Raw genomic sequence first — 19,507 nt, 5'->3', positions numbered from 1 at the left:
GGTGCTGGCCTTCCCTGTGTGCTGCCCACACCCCTGACCACCTCCTCAGTGCCTGCTCCCATGCTGTCCCGGGGCAGTGGTCCCTCTGGGTCACACACATTGCTTTACTCCGCTTTGCTCTCTTGGAGGGATGGAGGGAAGAGGCAGTCCCTCTGCCAGTTCCACGGTGCTTCACCGGCCTTGCTGCCACTCCTTGCAACTGGCATCTGAATCCAGACCACAGGGTCTGTTGGGGCTGCCTCCCCATTGTCTTCGAGTCTGGTCCCATAAAGAGCTCCTCATCTATGCCCAGGATGGTCACACAGCTTCCTAGACCAGGCAAAGGCCCGTGCCAGGACAGTAAGGTTCTGGTGCTCTCTGGTCACACTGGTCTAGTGAAACTCAAGCCTAGGATACCTGTTGAGGGCTTTGGTGCTGAGAGGACAGGAATGAGTCATTCTGTCATGTAGCTGGGGCCTGACAGGAGGAACATGAGCCAGCTGTGAAGATGGGAGGGAGAGCCAGTTCTGGGGAAAGGATGTGGCTCTAACCGCTGACTTTGTGGCTTTAATAAAAATCAACTCTGTCCTTGCTTGTACACTAACTTTATTAATTTTTTTCAGGGGTGAGGGGCTATGGCCTTTCTTTGTAGGCCAGGTTGGCCTTGAACATGATCCTCTTTCCTTAGTCTCCTGAGTGCTGGGATCACAGGTGTGTGGCACCATGCCCTTATTTTATTAATTTATTATTACTGTGTATGTATGTATGAAGTGTATGTGTGAGTGCATGTGCTGGGGCACATGTGTGGAAGTCCACTTTTATGTGGCTTTCAGGGATTGAATTCAGGTCACCATGTTTGCCTGGCAAATGCTTTTACCTGCCTAGCAATCTTGTTGGCCCTCTTTTTATTTTTCAAAAATCTTATTTATTATTATTATTATTATTATTATTATTATTAGTGTGTGTGTGTGTGTGTGTGTGTGTGTGAGAGAGAGAGAGAGAGAGAGAGAGAGAGAGAGAGAGAGAGAGAGAGGGGTGCAAAAGAGAAGGGGGTACTGTATGTGGAGGTTAAAGGGCAACCTAACCTTCAGATGGATCTTGGATCTGGGGACTGAATTTAGGTTGTCAAGTTTCTGGAGCTTTTGCCAGCTAAGCCACTTTACTGGTTATTTTTATTTTTAAAAATGTAAAATCAAAGCTGTGAGTGGTGTCATATGCCTTTAATCCTAGCACTCTGAAGGCAGAGGCAGGAGCGCCTCTGTGAGTTTGAGGGCAGTCTAGTCTACATAGCAAGTTCCAGGATGGCCAGGATGGGAGAGAAAGAGAGAGAGAGAGAGAGAGAGAGAGAGAGAGAGAGAGGGAGGGAGGGAGGGAGGGAGGGAGGGAGGGAGGGAGGGAGGGAGGGAGGGAGGGAGGGAGAGAGAGGTGTCAAGGGAGCAGCAGGGGCAGTAAGGAGGTTGGACTCAGCAATATGAACACCCACCAATGCCTGAGGCTCTGTGGCTGCTCCTGACACAACACTATCACGATGCCTGTCTCTCTGTTCTGTCTCATTTAATCCTCACAAATAGCAGGTAGTTATGTCTCTCTCTTTTACTTTACTTAAAAAAAACCTTAAAGTCAGGCAAGGTGGTACATGCTTATAATTCTAACACTTGGGAGATGCAGGCAGAAGACCAGAAGTTCAAGGCCAGCCTTGGCTACCCAGTAAGTTCGAGGCCAGCCTGGGCACCCTGTGACTCTGCCTCTAAAAACTCAACCAACCACCTAAATTAAATAGATTTGAAAGCTGGGCAAGGCAGCATGCACCTGTAATACCAGTGCTGGGGGCTAGGATAGAGAGGGGAACAGAGACAACAGTACGATCCCTGTGGCTTGGTGGGCTGCCAGTCTATACAACTGGTGAGTACCAGAGTCCTGGAGAGACACTGTCTCAGGAAAAAAAGTGGAGAATAGAAGATACCTGATGTTCATCTCTGGTCTCCATACACATGATACGCACACCCACACCTACGTGCACACATGAACATGCACAGACAAAACAAATTCAAGGCTGGGAAAGCATATCAGTGGGAGAGCACATGGTGTGTGAAATGCCTCAGGTTCAATTCCTTGCATGGCCAGAATTGTACAGAAAGAACACAGTTCTGGAAGGCAGCCATTCATCTGTTCTGGACTGCCCAGCATCTTCCCGTAAGTTCTTCCTTTCCTGTGGAGATCTGCTGCTCTCTACTCTCAGAGATTTGGTCAGGGTACTCCTCCCAGAACCCCACAGCCCACTCCTGCCACTGTCTATCCCAGTCAGAGGTCTCCTCTAGACCAGGCCCTTCGGAGACATGATGGCTACATTATGCGGTGGCCATGTTTCTGACTCAAAAGACCCAAACAAGACTGATTAGTTTTTTTTTTCCAGGTCCTTGGCCTGAGCAAAGAAATAATGCCTGTGGCTTTTAGATGACAGAGTTCTGTGTCCAGCTCACAGGGAATGCCTCATAAGCATAAGCTGGAAATGGGCAGCTCTATTATGGGATGGTCCTAGAAGCCTTTAAACCCTTCATGAACGCATGCGAATCACTACACATGCCAACTATAAAGGAAAGTGCATTACCTAGATGTTAAAAGTGATAAGGTACGCCACAGGACGAGTAATCACAGTGAATGCATGTGGGAAAAGCTCGGATTCAGAGCATATACAGACCTCTCCACAAACCACTAAGAGAACCACTGGGGACCCCTGGAAAAGGGACACGAGCAGGATATCCAGAGGGCAGATAAGCTAAAGCGGTTGTTCCACTCCAGCAGTCTTGAGGACAAGATGACGGCGAGCACAATGCTACAAGAACGGCTAGAATCAAAGGCATGGTGATGACCACCTTGCTGATGGGACAGAAGCGGGGTGAGTACTCTACAGAGCATTCCTAGAACTGTGAATGCCCCACAATCTCTAGGTGTAAGCCTAACAAGAATGTGTGCATGTGTCTATCTAGGTATACATGTGCCCCAAAAGACATGCGCAAGGTCACACATTCACAACAGCACTATTCCACATCACGCTGAATGAAAAGACTTGACAAGTCCATCAATACTCAGAAAGACAGTAAGTGATGGCGTTTTCACACCGTGGAAGACCCTTTGGAGATGTGAATGAATGCTACAGCCAACACAGGAACTGCACAGTCCCAGTGTGATCAAGAGAAGCCGGGCTTTATAAGAGAATACAAACTAGATGATGCTCAGAACCTCCAGAAGGCTGGGAGGGGCTACTTGGGGAAGGGCAGGGAGGCAAATTCTGTAAACACCGGAAGGGACTGGCCAGGGCTAGAGGGCTCTATTTCTCATCTGAATGTGCATCCCATACATGGGACAACTAGTGGAAATTAGCTGACCCATAATATACTTATGGTTTATGTACTTTTTGTGTTTGAGACAGGGTCTCTCTATGTAGCCCAATTTGGCCTTGAACTCAGGAAGTCCTAGATTACAGGCCTATGCCACACGTACTTTTGGTAGTATATTTTCCTTAAAGGCATCACAGCACAGATGGAGGGAAGGCTGTTATGCTGGCAGGAGAGGGAAGAAAGACCAATCCACATAAACTGAGACAATAAGAAAGGGAGTTTCACCAGAAATAACAAAATCAAGCTAAAATCAAGTTGGAACTTCTTGGCACAGGATAGTCTCCAAATCAACTCTTTGGGGTAGCAAGAAGGACCAGCCAGGCAGAGAGTGGTCTCGTGTGAGAAGAATCTGCCCGAGGCCACGGATTCACTGGTGACGAGGCTAAAGACAAAGCACACACAGTGTGGGGAACTCAGGATGTGGCGTGGCTGGGTTCGGGTGTGGAGAAAGATAAAAATTTTGCTCTTGAAAAAGCAGCATCTGGAAGGCAAGAGTGAGAGTCCAGGCTCAAAACACACCTCACATGCAACTGATGGGAACCTAGGGAAAAATAATAGCTGACCAGACTCCTCTTGAATCCACCTCAGTATAGCTCCGGAACGAGAGGGGCCGATGTGGAGGACTCAGAGAACTGCGGTAAGTCAGGGGAAAATATGTGACCTGGGAAGAAGGGATGAGACATGTCCTCTTGAGCAACAGTCAGATTCTGACCAAGACAAACACTGTCAAAATGCCAGGGAGGTTCAAGGAAACTAGCCTGGCTCACCAGGACGGGAAGAGTGGAGGACCGGAGGCCCTGGGAGACAGACTGGGAGAAACACACAGACCAGCTAAGCAATTTACTTCTGCCTGAAAGGATGGCAGCCACTAGAGCCACACAAGATAAAGAAGAGCCTGAAGGTAGCCATGTCAGGAGGGTCTCTAGTGCTCTATGGGTCGACAAAAGGGGGTGTTACAAGAGCAGAGGGCACAGCTGCTTCTGAATGTAGAGTCTGGCCCTGGTGTGGAAATGGGGAGACATGGGCTTTTAGGTGTGGACAGCCACTGCACTTCTCAGGGAAGGACAACATGAGTTTTCCGGGTCTTGCCAGGTGTGCCTTCTGGGCTCTGTAGGCTGAATTAAGTTCCTGGTGGGTGCACTGAGGCAGCATGGGGTCTTTGATCCCCCCTGCTAGTGTTCACAGGTGGTGCTTCGTAACATCTCACTATCCTGGCAACCACGTTCCCTTTCTTGTAAACGAGTTCCCACATCTGGGGAACCTCAGCTCTGGGGTCCATCCTCTTGCAGATCACATTCCAAGTCCGACAGTGAAGGGTGGGAAAGTGCTCTACTGTTATAGGGACATAAAAAAAAAGCCACAAAGATGATGACAACGGTAACAGACCAAAAGCCTAAAATCTCCCGGGCTGAGGCAATCAACTTTATAGAAAGTTCCATTGTCCACTTCAGATCCCAAGGGCCTTCCCAGGCTGCATTATGAAGAGGCACTTGGCCTGACCTTCCCTGTGGATTGCCTTCTATGGTCACTGTCTGAGGCAGAGTTTGGCACCACAATTCCCAAGCCTCTCCAATGGTTATCACCCATGCTCCAAGAAGAGGCCTCACCTTTTCTGAAAGGGGCAGCTAGTCTAGGCCTTTCACATATGCATAAGAGAGAAACCTTCCAAAGTCAGGGCCCAAGGTGTGGGAGGCTTTGTGAAATTCCTATGTGCTAATAGCAATCATGTGAGGGACAAGATGGGAGAGCCTCACAAGGGTCTGTGCCAAAGGCAGCCCCAGGAAACGTGTGCTGACTTGATAGCAGGAAAAAAGGAAGGCTTCCTGAGGAACATCATCCAATGGATGGACAGGGTGCATCCGGAGCTGTCTTTCCAGGAGTTTACGAGCACTTGGATACTAAGGACCCCACTCGTCTATCCTGGCTCTCATGCCAGGAAGGCAGGAGGATGCAACATGACTTCCAGGGGCCAATTCCAATGCTATTTTTTTTTTTTTTAAGATTCTACACTAGGATACACTTTTAGTTGTTTGCTAATTCACCAAGCTGTCTGAGTTACCAATGTCAAAACTTGGTAAGTTTCCTGGCACACTTAGGTAAAGTCTAAACAGATCCAGAGAGTGTTGCAAGTCCATCTGGAAACACGCTCACAAGCTTCAGACTGAAATTCATCATCAAGTTTTCAGCCCTGAAAACCACACTTTCTAATCACCCTCCGTTCTGCCAGCTGCCTGGCTGTGGGCTGAGCTCTCAGGTGTATGGACTATAAAGTAGGTACTATGTAGGAGACTGGACGGGGGCAAGCAGGTGCCACATCTCTGTAGTGAGGAGCCCAATACTGCACATCCATGGAGTGGGCTCTAAGCTGAGCAACTTTCCCACCAATATGCTGCTGAATCTTCCCCTCCTGCCAGGGCCTCTTGGAAACTGTGGCATATAGTTGGCTGTTTGGGCTGTGGTCACCCTGAAGGACACATGGCCTCTCTCTGCCTGGCACCTGTGGTCTTTAACCTCCTGACACACAGCCTTGTTCAGAGTATGTGGGGGTGCCATCCTTTGAAGTCCCAGGCTCCCTCTGGCCAGTGCTCTGCTCCTCCCCCCAAGTCCCCAGGAGGACCTAATCAATCCCAGCCTGGCCTAACAAGGCCCATCACATGTGGTTTCCATTTTCCAGAAGAAAAGACAGCTCTCTCACAGGGAGTGCCAGTGGGTATGCTGGGCATGGGGACTGCTTGGAGGAGCAGGATGGGCCCAGCTCCAGACCATTTCTAGGCTGGGATGCTAGTCACTTGGCCTGGCTCAGGGTACCTGCATGTTGTGCCTTATGAGGCATCTTTTTCCCTGTCTATGTCAGATTGGACTCCTGGGTCTGGGCACCATTTTCACCATCACAGAATTGTCTCCAGTTAGATCTGAGGTTGAGGGCTGGGTATGCAAAGTGGCTTCTGCTGAACACTCCCCTTTGCTGCTTTGAGTCGAAACAAAAACATCACTTCCCCAGCCCCTGCTCAGGGTTGGCTGGGTGGGGGGCCCAAACGGGGAAAGCTCTAGAGGATTCATACAAGGAGCTGAGCAACTTTAATTAAAGCTGGCAAAAAGAGAAGCTTCTCCTCAGTAGGGTGTCAGACGTTAGGAGGTTTCCTTCAGTTCTGTCCAATGTCCTGTCTCCTTCCCTCAGCTGGGGACCCACTCAATATGGCTGCAAACTAATAAAAGATCAAATTCCACTTGCAAGCCCAGTAGGAGGATCAGGATCTTTTCTTTCAGGCAGATTGAGATTGGTGTGTGTTTGCTGCAGTAATTTTTGTTTTGAGCAAATGAAGGCAATCATTAAAGGCCAACAGGAAGAGAGCTGATTGGTGCTCCTTAGACCACTCTTGGAAGCTGGGCCAGGGCCAAGCATGCTCTTCTGAAATGCCAGTTTAATAGGACAGCAGGTCTTGACACTTTGTCTGCTATCAGCATAGCACAGTGAGCTTTTGGGAGCCAGGTCCATGCCCCAACAGGTGAGGTGGCAACTACAAAGACTCACAGGCTGAAGGGGAGGATTCTCCGGGAAAAGGGATTCCAGAGACTGGGGTAAAACCTGGGGGGAGGAGTCCTGGGGGGTATGAAGGAATTGGGCTTGGAGGTAGGGGTGGTTAACTCACATGAGCTGCTTAGTGGAATTTCCCAGTTATGGAATCAAAGAGTGGCTCCTGACACCCTTTTCCCTAGTGTCTGTCTGGCCAGCTCTACCACACTACCTCAGTGGCCAATCAATTCTCCTCTTCATGACACAGGGCTCATAAGCAAACCCAGGGTGCTAGGGGAAGGGGGAGGCAGTATGAATTAGTAGGAACATGTGTTTAGGATTGTTTGGGAGGGGCTGTCATGCCTATCTGCATAGGGTGGGGAGAGCAGGACAAGAATGAAGCCTCATGATGGGTGTCTTGGAAGGACGTCTTATGACCATGTTCCTTTCCAACTTGGGTCCTGGATCATCCTTTCTGGATACCTGCCTCATCCTAGGGGCACCTTTGGCCCTGGGAGGGTGCTTGAGACTTCTCTACCATCAACTGGGCAGCTGAGCTGCAGACCTTGCATTCACAGCACACAGTGGCTTGTTAAAAATGAAAGCATTCTCTGGCAAGTGCTCTTTGCAAGGCAGCAGGGAGGAAGAGGAGGGGAAAACTCACAGTTGATGGAGCCAAAGGAGGCTGGCCAGAGGCCCTGTTGGCAGGCAGAGTGGAGTGTCTTCAGACTTGCTACTTCCCAGCACAGAAGCGGGCTTGTAAAGATCACAGCTGTTGGGTTACGCCAGAGTTCATATCACAGCTTATCAAAGAGGCTAGCTTTTCTCCCTCCTTTCCTTTTCTCCTGTGTATAAGTGGGGTGGTTCACAGGCAGACAAGGGCTGGATTTGTTCAGCTAGCATTAGCATGGAGGGTGGGAAGAAGCTGGAGGAGGGCAATGCACACCAACACCTACTTTAGGCAGAGTTGGTTTAGTGCAGTCGGGCTGGGTGCCGGTGGGTGCTCTGGCCACTGGGGCAGCAAAGCTAGCTTTTAGGACACAAGGTTTAATTATCCTATTCTCCAATGAAGCCTGTTCCTGTTTTCCCCAAACCAACCAGGGGAAGTGGAGGCCATGCTCATGTTAGGGGCTGGAGAGCAGTTCTCCATCAAATATCACCAGCACTGGAGCTGGAACCCATTCGGGCTGACTCAATCTCACTGTAGACTGGCTAGACGGGCACCATTAACATTTCATTAACATTTGTGTTCTATGGACAAAGCAGGAAGGATCTGGAATCATGTCACATGGTTACAAAGGTTACAATTGAGAGGAATTGGGATTTGAACCTGTGCTAGCGGCCTTGTTTTTATGTCAACTTAATACAAGGCAGAATCATCTGAAAGGTGGGAACTCAATTGAGAAAATGCCTCTGTAAGACTGGGTTATAGGCAAGCCTGTAGGGCATTTTCTTAATTAGTGATGGATGGAAGGGTCCAGCCCACTGTTGGTGAGCCCACCTCTGGGTTCTGTAAGAAAAGCAGGCTGTAATCTACCATGGTTTCTGCATCAGCTCCTGCCTTCAGGTTCCTGCCCTGTTTGAGTTCCTGCTCTGATTGCCTTAGATGATGAACTATGATATGAAAGTGTAAGCCAAATGCACCCTTTCCTCCCTCACTGCTTTTGATTATGGTGTTTCATCACAGCAATAGTAACCCTAACTAAGACAGAATCTAAGCTTTACTCCAAATGCCACACACTTCCTTAGGCTTTGAGGGTGTGTGCGCAAGTTTTGGGTACCCTGCCCTGTGTGTGCCATCTTCCTCCAACTGTGGGCTGGGCCTCAACTTTCCTACCACCAAACCGAGGGAAGGACCTACACCTAGATTAGGGCTTGTGAAGCTGGCTCAAAGATGAGGGCCTGGGGCCACTGGCTCCCTCAATCTCAATTCATGATCTAAATGACTATGTCCACAAGGTAAGGAGCTGATTGGACACTGAGGTCAAGCTGGAGTTCTGGTGTTCCATGCCTGCTTCGTCAAGGTGCAGTCTGGGAACACTGTGGGGTGAGGAGACTAGAGAAAATTCTCTCAGTGCTGAGAACCCATTAGATATTTGTTCTCAAAAGCTCTGGGTGCCTTTGTCTTCCCACAAATGGCAGCTGCCCTGGGCCAAATCATACCACTGCACAAATAATGGTTCTAACTTGTTCACAGGTGCAACCTTTATCTCTATCAGTGAGCAGAATTAGGACAAGAGGAACAACCGAACAGTGAAGGAGAGGGCTGAGAAGCCATCTATCGTGGTGCTCATCAGGCCTGTGGCTCCATTAGTGTGTGTGCCATTAGCATGCCCTTCGTGCTGTTCTTTTTATGGCATGAGAAGGCCTGAGGCCAATGTCCAGGGACTTTTCTTGAGTGCTCTCAACACTTATTAATTAATGTAGGGTCTCTCACTGAACCTGAAGATCACCAATTCGGCTAGTCCAGACAGCCAGTGAGTTCCAGGGCTCTACCTAGCCCCACACCAAACACGGGAGTTACAAGCACATAGAGCCATGCCCTGCTTTTTATGTGGGTTTTGGGGATATGAACTCAAGTCCTGGTGCTTGTTTGAGAAGCATGTTCTTAACTGAGCCAGTGTAGCTCAGGCTTGTTTAGGTCACTAGTAGCCTAAGCTGGCCTTGAACTCACAGCAATCCTCTTACTTCAGCCTCCCCAGTGCTGGGATTAACAACTGCGAATCACAATGTCCAGTGTGAGCATGTTCCCTCTTTAAAGCTATCAGCAGAGAAGACTTATAAAGAAAATGAAAAGAAGAGGCAGGATGGCGGCCAACCACCCCACCTCATTGAAGGCCTTAGTCTCCTGTGCAACTATGAAAGCAGGGAGGGAGTTGCATGTCTGTGATGCCAGATCCTGGTCTGTGTGCCCTCAGAGCCCACATTGGGTGTCTGAGATAGTGATCAGGGGGCTGGTCAGCAGTGGCTGGGCACTGGCTTGGTGGGCAGTGGGTTCTCAGGTAGTTTTTGGGGCATGGTGGTAGACAAGCTGGATGGCTAGAACAAAGGTCAAGGAGAGATTTTAGTGAAGGATTGCTGTGTCAGTCAGTACCCAGGGCTAAGAGACCCTCCGTGGCTGTGCTGGGTGTGGTGAGGCCTGGTCTGGAGGCTGCCTTGATGACCTCTCAGAGCCCAGTGTAGTTCTGGAGGGAACTGAGCTCTGAACAGCAAGTGATTGCCCTGCTAGATATTCCCAGTCCTCAGAGGACAAGGAGAGATGATCCATGGGCCCTGATCTTGAGCCCTTTGAGGAGCTGGGACCATAGTCCAGGCCCCTGGTTCCTTAGAATGCAGATGTTCAGGAGTCCCTGAGGTCCCAAGCTCTGTCACCAATTCCAGAGGGACAACATAGTGAGTGCTGAATTAGCAGTGAGAAGTGTGCAGTCCAGCTTCAAGCAATGCTGGTTGGCATACTGCTTCTTAAGCACACTTTCCATTAAGGAAAAACGAGAATTCTTATCATTCTGAAACACTAAGGGGACACTGAGAAGCCAGCAGAGTCTTACTAGCCTGAAGTTTGTAAACAGAAACATGTTAGTGGCCTGGCTACCAGCTTCATGGAGTCTCAGGTAGGGCCTGAGCATGTCCATGGCACCTGCATTTCTGCTCTTTGCAATTCTGGGGAGGCTGGGTACCATCTTAAGTTCCCATCTCAAGATCTCAGTCTACAGCTAGGAAGGCCTGGAAAACCCAGGGCAGCCCTATACTCCAGAGAGCAAGCTGGCTACTCCTACCTTTACCAAAGCCTTCTCTCTCTACTGGTTCCGTGAGTCTACAGACGAGAACTTCTCATCAGGAGTGCTGACACCTCTGCAGTCTGGAAAACCACATGACGTTAACTGTCACTCATGTGAGGATATTCTGTTGTTCTGATGTGTGTGGGTCCCTGGTGTTATATTTCATGTCTGCTTCAATCTCTTAACTGGAATTATACAACTCCATGGGGGGGGGGGAACAGCTGTTGTAGCAGATGGAATAATAATTTTAAAAAAAGCTGGATAAGCCGGGGCGGTGGTGGCGCATGCCTTTAATCCCAGCACTTGGGAGGCAGAGGTAGGCGGATCTCTGTGAGTTCGAGCCTGGTCTATAGAGTGGGTTCCAGGACAGGCTCCAAAGTTCTACAGAGAAACCCTGTCTTGAAAAGCAAACAAAGAGAGAGAGAGAGAGAGAGAGAGAGAGAGAGAGAGAGAGAGAGAGGCTATAGAAACAAGCCAAGCTAAGGATGGGCATTTATAATTAAGAATAAGCCCGTGTGTGTGAATTATTTGGGAGCTGGATAGCAGGCCCGAAACAGTAAAGAGTAAAAACAACCAACTACATTTTTGGTGTTCCAATGTGGGATTAGAGTAAAAAAAAAAAAAACAAACAGACCAAGAACACATAGTCATCTTCCTCTTTTGGCCAATGAGGTGAAGAATCGGTCTGTAGTGGACCATGCACTCATTGATCATGCTACTGTCACTTCAGCCATTTCGAGATTAATAGTGGTTCTCAATTGGTGCATTCTTGGGCCTCAAGCACACTGGGCAGATGCTCTACATCTGAGCTACCTGCCCAGTCTCTGAACATGTTTGATTGTCCAAAATTGGTGGGGGCAGGCGCTACATTCACCTGGTGGGTAGATGCTGGGGATGCTGTTTAAACATCCTAAGCTCCAACACAAAGAATTACCTGGATTCAAATGCCCACAGTACTAAGGGCTCATAATCTCTCCAGACCACAGGGACATCCCTTTAGAGTTCAGACATCAGAAGCGGTCCTACTATTCTCTCTGTCCTTTCTCATGACTCAGTCCTTTAGCCTAGTTCCCAGGGTGTCTTCAATTCCATTCTCTGACCTTAATCTAGCCTGTGTTTTCCTCTCCCTTGCAGACAGGCCTGTCCATCAAGTTCCCTCTTCTCCCTTTCCATGTCTTGTCCCCATCTCCTGAGTTCACTCTGTGGCTGAGCAGGCTTTGGCATCAGCTCCCAGATCTTCAGGCTTCATCTTATCTCACTGCACCTTCCCAGCTTCTCTTGCTCCCACTTCCTTCCACCTTTCTGGCCCTTCTCAGCCTCCTCTTCTGGCTTCTCCCTTTGTCCAGTCAGCATATGTGAAGCTTCTTAGGGCTCAACCTCAGACTCCTTTCTTCACTTGGCTCCTCTTATTGCCTCTAAATGAAAACTCTACAGGGCAGAATCAACTAGAACCATACTTTGCACAGGACTGGCGCTGTTGATTGAGTGACTACACCATCCATTTCCAGACTTGCATCTTAGAACTAGGTCTCTCTTTGATGCATCAAACTGCTGCTTCGACATTTTACTTTTGATGTTCTCAAAGCAATTCAATCTCAAGCATGTTACTGTCTTTACTCTGATACTCTCAGGCTCAGGGCCTGCATGCTATCACGACTCTTCCCCCGTCCCTTCTGCACTTCATCCCCCAATCCACGCTGCTGCCCATGCCCTTGACAGTCAGCCAGTCTCATCAAGACCACAGCATCCCAGCTGTCTATCCATCTTGACCCTTCTAACTCATTCTCCCAACACAGCAACCTTTCAAACCAGAAATTTGGTCCTATCATTTCTCATCATGTAGCCTCTCACTGACCCCTGAGTAAGGTTAAGAACCCACTTAACAACAAAGAGAACACTAAGAGAGACATACATGGATCTAATCTACATGGGAAGTAGAAAAAGACAAGGTCTCCCGAGTAAATTGGGAGTGTGGGGATTATGGGGGAGGGTAGAAGAGGAAGGGGGAGGGAGGGCAGTGAGTGGAGAAAAATATACAGCGCAATAAAAACAACAACAATGATAAAAGAACCCACTTAAGCTGGGTGGTGGCGGTGTACGTCTTTAATTCTAGCACTCAGGAGGCAGAGGCAGGCGGGTCTGAGTTTGAGGCTAACCTGTTCTACAAGAACTAATTCCAGGACAGGCTCCAAAGCTACAGAGAAACCCTGTCTTGAAAAACCAAAAACCAACCAACCAACCAACCAACCAACCAACCAACCAACCAACCAACCAACCAAAACCCCCTAAAAAAATCAAAACCCACTTAATTGGGTTCTCTGTTTCTCTGTGCCAGTGCCCAGGGCTGAGACCCTCTATAGCTATGTTGGGTGGAGTGAGGCCTGGTCTAAAGGCTGGTCTTGATGCCCTCTCAGACAGAACTCAATAGAGTTCTTGAGGGGACTGAGCTCTGGAACAGCAAGTAATTGCCATGCTGATGTACTGAGTCCCCAGAGGATGAGGAGAGGATCTATGAGCTCTGCTCAACTTTGGGTTCAGCCTCACAGCAAAGAAAACTCTTCATGGGCATTCCTGCCATCAGGTTCTCTGTGCCAACTGCGACTCTGCTGGGGTACCCAGCTCCTACACCTTTGTAGGCACACCAATACAGTCTGCTCCCTAAGCACCCTCAGCCACATTAAGAACTCCATCGCCCTGAGGTTTTGACTCTACTGGTCAAGACAGAGGTCTATGCAGATTTTAACAAGCAGACCTAAGATATACTGCGAAAGAGCATCTAGGACCATTTGGATCATTCTGCAAGGCTCTTTCATTTGACTTTGTTGGGAAGTCTGCAGGAATACTGTTCTCGATCCAGCTTTGATTAGCTTGAATGTGACACTGGGCACTCTTCTGGTGATGCTGCTTTATGATGCTGAGGACAAACAAAGAGGGAGTCCCATGCATGGGATGACAGTTCAGACCTGTCCAGGACTGGGTCCATTCAATGCAAGAACTTGCCTTCACTAAACTAGCCAAATCCTGTGCTACTGAGTAGCTGGGCTCCAGTCCATGTTGTGTTCTGTTTGGCTCACTTACTTTCTTCTTCAAAAGAACAATGGCGGCACTTATGGAGAGGATATTTTACCAGAAGGGAAAACACTTTCAAGAAATAAACACTTAACTCAGTTTTTAAAGAAATGCCAAGGACTACCTGCTTCATGTTGGCAGTACCACAATCTAGTATGAGGGAAGAACCCTCTTCATTCCTTCCAAGAACAATGCAAAGATCAGGAAAAGGGGGGCGGGGGAGAAAGGAAAGCAGGTGGCTACTTTGCCACCATATGCAGCAAGAGAGTCAAAGCTGAGGCATACAAGGCTGACCTGATGATGAATGGGCCTCTGGCCTCCAGGAGCTTTCGTTCACTGCTGAATGTCTTCAGAAGGTTGATCATGAACTTGTAAAAGTAAGAGTTCATAGTGGGAGTGGAAGGAGAGCATTCTAAGCCTTTGGTGCCTGCAAAGAAAGAAACAGAGCCAAGATTTAATCTGATTGTGTGTCTACAGGGTGATGAGACAGAATACAACCGTAAATACCAGGGATCTATGTTTAAAAAGATGAAAGATCTCCAATCAAGGGCCAGAGACCGGAAGCAAGGACTCTATGGGTACATACAAGCACATACAATTTACTGGTTCACTCCTCTGTGTAATACCATACCACTCAGTGAACATCTCACAGGTTAGACCTCTATTAGGTGCTACAATAAAAACCAAACAGGACCTGGAGAGATGGCTTTGTGGTTAAGGGCATGTACTGCTGTTGTGGAGGACCTGTGTTTGATTTCCAGTACCCACACCAGGCAGCCCCAAACCACTTATAACTCCAGGGAATCTGACACTATCTTCTAGTCTCCATGGTAATATGTACTCATATGCACATACCCACGCATACATGTCATACCAAATAAAATAAATCTTAAAAATAAAAACAAATGAACACGATTCTCCCTACTATCCCAACAAATTAGATACATGTGGGGTTTGCTTTGCAAAATTAAGGATAATCAGTGGCCAGTCTGAGAATAAAGAGGTTAGATAGACAGCTGAGCATGGGGGCACATGCCTTTAATTCCAGCATTTGGGATGTAGAAGCAGGTGGATCTCTGAGTGAGGCCAGCCTGCTCTACACAGAGAAACCATGTCTTGAAAAACCAAACCAAATAAACACAGCCCCCCCCCACAAAAAAAACCCCAAACCAAACTAAAACAACAAAACAAAAAGAAAACAACCTAAAAAAAGATGGTAGGTGCAACTTCTTCATGGTCAGCAAAGCTAGCATCTTCCCCATGAGGCACAAGAGAAATTCTTTTCCCAGTGTTGAGAAAAAACATAAATCACGCTATGGGCTAAGGACGGCAAACACCCAGCGGACAGGGTGACCTGTCTGAATCCCTCCTAGCATGGGAAATGGGTTAAGGTGCCCTTCAGCTGGCTCTCAGGAAGCCTGCAAAGTCCTGATGGCTGTGCAAGCAAACAGCACTGCTCTCTCACAGGCCTCGGCTGAAGACACGCTCTGCCTCACTGCCACTCCTCCAGCCTGCTCCTGCATATGTGCCCTCGGTGAAGCCCCCAACATGGAGGGCACAGGAGGAAGCTAATGGGATGCTGGGCTTGTTCTGGTGTGGGCTACTCACACTCTCCACAGCATCCTCCTCCCTTTCCAATGCATGGAGACTCCAACTGTAGTGTGAAAGGGTGACAAGGATGGTGGGACTTCTGTCTGCCCATCTAACAGTGGGACGTCTTTGTTAAAACAACAGCTTTAGTAGTCTCACCCTTGCCCCATAAAGTATGCCTTTCAAAGCACACCACTTACAAGTTTTCAGAATATTTTTTGCTGTACAGAAAGCAGCAATAACTGTGGAATACTTTAACTATTCCTCTACTGGGATCCTGTACTACCTTCCCAGTCTCTTCTCAAAGCCCTGGAAACAAATCCTTACCTATACACTTGCATATTCTATGCAATTCATATACATTTTGCATGAATAAATGGAACCCAAAATGGCTTCTTTCATGAAGCATATATTCAAGGCTTATCCTAGTTGTGCATATCCATTCTTTATTCATTTTTATGGCCAAACAATGGATACACCATATTGTATTTGCTAATTCATCAAACAATGAGTACTTGGTGGTTTCCACTCTGTCGCTATTATGAATGCTGTTCACAGTCATGCCTACAAGTCTTGTTTGGACAGTTTTTCGTTCCTGTTGGCTATATATCTAGGGATGAAACTGCTGGGTAGCACGGAGACTGTTTGGGTCCTGAGGAATTGCCAGGCCACTTTCCACAGTGGCTACAAAGGAGTCTGCCTTCTCTAGACCCTCTCGAGCATGTGTTAGCTGCCTTCCACTATAGCCATCCCGGGGATGGAAAGTGGTGTTCCACTGTGGGCTTCATCTGTACTTCTCTAGCTATATTACCACCTATGTTTATCTTTTCTAGACAAACAGCTACTTGATTCCTTTGCCTATTTCCAAAATTGAACTATTTGTCTTTTGTTATGAGAGTTCTTCATATATATACATATATGTACATATATATATGTGTGTATATATATGTTCTTATCAGGTAGGTGGCTTATAAAACATTTTCTCCTGTTCTGTGGGTCTCTCCCCACTTCCTACCAGGAAAGCACTCCACTACAAAGCTACATCCCCAGTCTACTTTGATACTGTCCTCTGAAACAAAAATATTTGGGCTAGGGGCACAGCAGCTCAATGATAGAGCATTTGACTACTGTGTTCAAGGCCATGGGTTCAATTCTAAGTATTGCAAAAACCAAACCAAACCATCTGTGGTGCTACAGGCCTCATGCACGCGTGGTAGGGAGCCTCTACCCGAGATACATCACCAGTCCCACAAAATTTTAAATTTTGGTTAAGTCCAATATGTCATTTCTTTCTTTTGAGTAAATAGGGCCAACTGAGGCAGCAGACTGCCAGTTTCTGAGCTGGCCTCTTTCTGGTCTAGAAGCCTCTCTTCCAGAAAGAGCAGGCAGGTAGTGGCACAAGGTAGGCAGGATGTAGGGGGTCCTTGGAAATCAAGCTTGGTCGTGGGAGCACACATGGCCTCCAGAAGCATTAGGCCAAGTGTATAAAGGAATGGATAAAAGCACCCAGGGCCGCACAAGTCTCCCAGCGGAGCTGCTGGTGGCCAGTGGCTACAGTGGCACCGAAACACCTCAAGGCCCTTTGTTTTTCCCCTGATCTTTACTGGGAACTAGAAGGCTTTTTACCTACACACTCTGCAGCCTTCAACCCCAAGACCTTTCTACACAACCTCCACACCTCCAAATCCTGCCACCCTAAATCCCAAGACTCTTCTAGACAACACCCTCCATTCAAGACTCTTCCAGACAACTTCCGGGGAACTGTGCTGGGGTATCTTGAGTGAAAAGCCCAGTTTAAGGACAGGCCCCACTCAATTTTCTGTTGTTTGTGCTGCACTGTTCTAGGGTCCATGCTGGGGACAGACTTGCTGCCCTGATCCTGAGCGACTTTGGAATGGCAAATAGTCTCTGCTCCTTGGCCCAGAGGGGGCTGTTTGCAGAATCAAGTGTCACATTCTTACTGATCAAGGAACTCTAGGCCCAGCTGGGACTGATGGTAGATGAGGAGGCTGAAGGCACAGCTGTGGAGGCAGCACCCTCCCCCTCATCATCCTCACCCACAGGAGATACATCAGTGATGGCTGTCATGGCCTGCTTACCTACCCTACAGCCCCAGGGCCATGTGTACAGGAATCTAGTTACCTGTAAGCTTCTGGGGAATATCTCTGCATCATCTGGTCCCTGTCTCCTTCCTGCTTCTCTATGTGCACCTCTGTGTCACCTCATTTCCAGGTCTAAGGCCTCAAGGCTTCAAAGTACTTAAAAGGACAAAGGGACCAATGAAAAGAGTAACCACAAGTACGTCCTCCCTGGCTGTGGCCATCTAGGAGTCCTAAGGAGCTGGGTGCTTTGGGAATACTGGAGTTTGCAGCTTCCCAGGGACAGGGGAAAGAAAGCATCGAGCATAGTGCTCTGGCCTCAGCTTCTTCATCTATAAATAAGGGCAGTTAAGAGTCCCTAACAAGAGAAAACACATGTAATGTACTGGACAAGGCATGGCACAAGTCTGTGTTCAGTAAATGGGGTGAGTGGGACATCATCAAATGTTTCCTGTCCTGGAGAACCGTGTGGGGCAGACTGTTCTCGTTCCCTGCTGAACAGGCTGGAAGTGCAGGGAGAATTAGGATCTGAAACTAACTCATGGATTTCTGTTGGGATACTTCAAAAAGAAGCTATCTGTGCCCCGCCCCTAAGGTCAGTGGACAGACTAGTCAGAGACAACAGGAGAGATGGCTTTGGGGTTACCCTGTTTTCCCTGGACACATTTCTGCTCCTTTTAGTAAGAGCTCTCACTGGTCCAAAAGGACTCTCAGTGACCAGGCTAAATGGAGGTGGCCTTTAGTGGAGAGATAGAAAGCATGGGACAAGTGACTAGTTCTTATGCGCAGTCTCCTCTGGGAAAACCCGTAAGCTCAGCTCTTCAAGTGAGCCCATTGTTCAAAGACCACACACAAGAAAAAGCCCAGTATTCCCTGACTGGTTTTGAAAAGGCCATGTGCCTTTCCAAAAACTTGGCTGACAGGAGGCTTAGGTGTGGCAGTTTAGGATAGCCACCCAGAACTCCAGATTGTCCTATATGAAATACAACCATCAGGAGAGGACCTCTGACCCTAGAGCCCACTTTCTAGGAAGACCACTGCACCCATTCAGGGTTGGTAATCTTGGGCAAGAAAGGGGAGCTGTCAGTGCTCACTGGTGACAGGGTCAGGGTCTGTGAGAGCTCTCTCCACCATGGTTTTCCCTTTTTGCCCAACTGTCTCTGACCTCGGAAGTCTTCAGGCTGCTGTCTGGAGACTCGAGAAGAGGCTCTGGTAAGACTTGGAATACAGCCTCAGCCCAGGCCTCCTCTCAGAGACACCTACAGGTCCCCAGCTAGCAGACTTGCCCATGCCATCACATCTCACCTGAGTGGGCTTAGATCAAAGAGGTGCCACATCCCACTCTGCACAGCTTCCCAGCTGCCTGTCTGGGATCAGAGAGCTTGGCTGCAGCCTCTTGCTGTGACCGTCTCCCCTACCCTAAAAAGGCATAAGAAGAGATTCCCTCTTCTGCCACATGAACACCGATTTTCTTTAGAGATCCTGCCAGGCTGTCTCTCTGGTACTGGGTCTTGAATTCTCCTTGGAGCTCCCACTAGGTTGCTGCCCCCCTCTGCCTCTCTTGTTCATTGTGTTTAAATAACATCTAATATATTCCTCAGTCCCCAGTGATCTGACTCAGTGTCCTCCTGAATCACCTGACCCATCCCAAACCTAACAGTTCTTGGCCAGGGCTGTGGAGCTCAGGAGAGGAGGTAGAGAGAACAAACTCGCCCCAGGAGTGTGACTGCAGAGATTTCCGCCTCACTGCAGCTTGCACCTCCCAGGGGACAGCTCAAACGCCTCCACCAGCCTCTTCCACCCACCTCCAGCTCTTGCTCATCTGGCTGTGCAGTCTGAAGTGGCTCTGTCTCAAGAGGGGCTGGTGCTGCACATGCCTGGGACAGGCAGAGCTGGGTCTGGCTCGGTCTGATTTAGGGCATGCCCTCCAGATCTGCATCTGGACAGAGCTGTTCTAGCAGACTGGACTCAGTTACCAACAGGGCACTTTTGTAGGTTCACTCAAATGGTGGACAAGTTGCTTTGATGGGATTCAGCGGGCCAGGAGGACAGAGGGATATGTGTCTCAGGGCTCTTCCT

At 48.5% G+C, this 19,507-nt stretch overlaps 1 protein-coding gene across 1 annotated transcript in view; it reads right to left on the bottom strand.

The window, feature by feature from the left end:
• The window catches only part of Vac14 (VAC14 component of PIKFYVE complex), a 112,164-nt gene that overhangs the window by 26,390 nt on the left and 66,267 nt on the right, over positions 1 to 19,507 (bottom strand). Inside the window, exon 14 of the mRNA XM_057754399.1 lies at positions 14,034 to 14,166. Within this exon, the coding sequence (XP_057610382.1) occupies positions 14,034 to 14,166 (133 nt within the window). The remainder of the gene's footprint in view (positions 1 to 14,033; positions 14,167 to 19,507) is intronic.

Source organism: Chionomys nivalis, chromosome 21, assembly GCF_950005125.1.
Source record: "Chionomys nivalis chromosome 21, mChiNiv1.1, whole genome shotgun sequence".
Lineage (NCBI taxonomy): Eukaryota > Metazoa > Chordata > Mammalia > Rodentia > Cricetidae > Chionomys > Chionomys nivalis.
This window is presented reverse-complemented; position numbering and strand designations above follow the sequence as displayed.